Source organism: Microtus ochrogaster, chromosome 16 (assembly GCF_000317375.1).
Source record: "Microtus ochrogaster isolate Prairie Vole_2 chromosome 16, MicOch1.0, whole genome shotgun sequence".
Classification (NCBI taxonomy): Eukaryota; Metazoa; Chordata; class Mammalia; order Rodentia; family Cricetidae; genus Microtus; species Microtus ochrogaster.
The window spans coordinates 7,021,546-7,024,474 of NC_022018.1; the positions used below are offsets into that span (position 1 = coordinate 7,021,546).

A 2,929-nucleotide genomic window follows, 5' to 3' on the forward strand; every position below is an offset into this window, starting at 1 on the left:
ACATAATATTCTAGACACATGAATTCTGCTTTTCCAGAACTGAACCATTAGTTCTCTCATCCCCAAGGAGGCCTTTCTGAGAATCTATGGATCCTATTGAGACCCACAATGAATGTACAGTTTGCACAGTCTACCATGCTCACGGGAACCAAAGGAGAAAGCAGTGCCCTATGTCAAAGCTTAGGCTTCCTGTCCTTGGGCCTCTTCTTAACTGGTACACTAGACACACTTGTCTTCTGTGTACTTGGCACGCTTTGTTTTGCTTTCTTGTGCTTACCTCAACTTGTTGCCACGGATTACTTGATGATTGAATTTTCATATTTTCTTTATCTCCCTCAGGCTCTTGTTATGTTGACTAGCCCTGCTAGCCACACACTGGTACTCAGCAAATATTATTTGAAAATTATCCTATTGTCAATAGCATTTTCTTGCTTATCCGCTCCAGGTACTGAAAGGCTGAAGGTTGAGCTGAGAGCAACATCATTGCTTAAAGGCAGAACAATGGATCCACAGTAAGTCAGGGGCAAAATCTAGCCTTCCTTATAATGGCAGTCATTCACTTTCCCCACAATGAATTTACCTAGCTGGTTGGAACATAGGAGCATTGACAGTACCTAGGATTTAGCAAGTTCTTGAAAGCCAAGAGTCCTAGATAGCAATTCTTTTATTTATTTATTTTATTTATTTTTTAATTATTTATTAAAGATTTCTGCCTCCTCCCCGCTACCGCCTCCCATTTCCCTCCTAGATAGCAATTCTGACTTCATGCAGAAGGAGAGGTAAAAGGCATGATCAACTTGGCAGCTGTAGATTAATAGAAATGAGTTAATTTGAATTATAATAACTGTTAGAAACAAGCGTAAGCCTAAACAAGCTTTCATAGTTAATGATCTCTTCTGTTTAGAATCTAGATAGCTGTTAGCAAGCTGGGAGGCCACTGGGGGGGGGGGGATGAACCCTCCCTAGGGGACTTTAGAATTCACTTCCCCCACACCTAGAAAGGGAAGTGCTTCTTTATGATTTAAATGACCCTGTAAAAGGTGGAAGTTTTGTTGAGGAGCATTAAGACAAAGCTACTTTCTCCTGCTCAAAACATTCTGTGTCCAGCCCAGCATGGAGGCACACAGTCTAAGCTATAATATAATGGAAAGGGGAAGGAATAGTGATTCTCTTCATATACTTCTCCTTCCCAGAATACCTCACCCACATTGCACCGCTGCCAGTCCTGCTAAGAGCACTGTGGCCCTGGCCTTCCTGCTTTTCTGAGTTCTTTTCAGGAAAGAGGAACTTTCCCTTCTACTCTGTCTGCTTGGAGACATTAGGCATGTTTCTGTGAACACTCTTGGGCTATCTCACTTTTCTCTAAAGCTACTGCTATCAGAAGACGGCTCACAACCTGTGCTCCAACTCAAGTTTGGCTGTCTTTTCTCAATAAGGCAAGTAGAGGGGCCACAATAATGGAGAGCAGAAAAGGGAGATTTATTCAATGAGGTCACACTGGAAAGCCAGACAAATCTACAAATTCTGTCCTGGAATTGAGTCTCCTGACATCAGGGTAAGATTTAAAGACAAAGCAAGTTAACTAAACATTAGCAAGTCCACCTTTGTCTCAGCTCAAATCCTGAAATGTCATCCCCAGAAAATAAGTTTCTTCTCTGGGGGCCCCCAGGGCTCCAGCCATTCCTTCTCCGAGTGGCAGATCCCTGGGGTGTATGTCCATTTTTTTCAACGGGCTAAGGGAAAACAAATGTGTGTTTAGAACACACCCATTTCTGTCTTGATGGGCAGATTACACCATCCCTTACTGGTGCAACAGTTGGCCAAACTCCATTGCTGAACCTGCTGGCCCGCCTTTTCCAGCCCTTACTTAAAGGGGCATGCCTTTTTCTTTTTCTTCTCCTCCCTTCTCTGGCCACCTGACATGATTAGCGCTTTGCCTACCCTCTCAAACATAAATAAAAATGTCCCCAAGCTTCCTTCTGAGTCTTAAAATTCTTCAGCGAGGCTCAGAATCCCCAAGGCAGGACCCAAAGTAACAAACGGAACTTACATTGCACCGGAATGGTGGCATGTACCATAAGCTACAGGCTGTTTTTCCACTACCCCTCGGGAACGCCCGGCCCCACGGCCGCCGCGCCTCCGCCTCCAAATTCAGTCTGAATGTTTGGAAACTAAATTTAAGAGCGGGGTGAAGTTTAGCATATAGCAAATGCTACTGTTATAGTAAGTACCTTTGCAAAGGAAACACGGTTGTTTTTCATTTTTCTGTTGTCCCACAACACAGGTTGTGAGCCTCCCTCTTGCCTCAAAGTTTAGCAGCCGCATCTACTTTGAAAATGCCTTGAGTGGTGTGTCATTTGGCATTATGAGGAAAGCTGTTTTAAAGACTTCTGTTAGCTCATGTATTTCCCAGGTGACTTGAGTTAGGGGTGCAGGAATGTCGATTTTTGCTTAGCCTGGGAGCAAGACCACGGTGAAGACCGGACCTAAACACATGAACCCGAAGAACGGCTCAAGAAGTTGCTGAATGCCATAGGCCCTGCAAGTTCCAAAGCAGAGCTCCGTTCCTAGTCAAGAAGCTTTTTAGAAACGCGGTTTTTTCCAACCTATGCGTTTGCCCCCGCTATGCGCGTCCCGCCAAAGCACCACACTGCAGACGAACCTCGGGGTACCTGGAAGCCGGTACCAGCCGTTCCATAGGCAGCGCACTCACCGCGCATGCCCGAAGCCCAACCCCGCCCCCACCCGCCCGTGCCACGCCCACGAGGTCGCCACTTAGGGGCGGGGCGGCCCCCACTTGAATGGGGCGCGCATTCCAGCGGGACCACGTGACGCGGCCGCGCGGCCTGAGGTAAACAAGCGCGGCCCCGCCTCCCAGCACCCGCGCGCTGCACTCCTGCTCTCGGGCGGGCGGCGCTCGGCTGCGCGG

General features: G+C 47.3%; 1 protein-coding gene across 1 annotated transcript in view; it reads left to right on the forward strand.

Moving 5' to 3' along the window:
- Positions 1–2,625: 2,625 nt before the first annotated feature.
- Otud1 (OTU deubiquitinase 1) overlaps positions 2,626–2,929 on the forward strand; it is a 3,161-nt gene continuing 2,857 nt past the window's right edge. The window contains exon 1 of the mRNA XM_005354680.3: positions 2,626–2,682. Coding sequence (XP_005354737.1) covers positions 2,626–2,682 — 57 coding nt within the window. The remainder of the gene's footprint in view (positions 2,683–2,929) is intronic.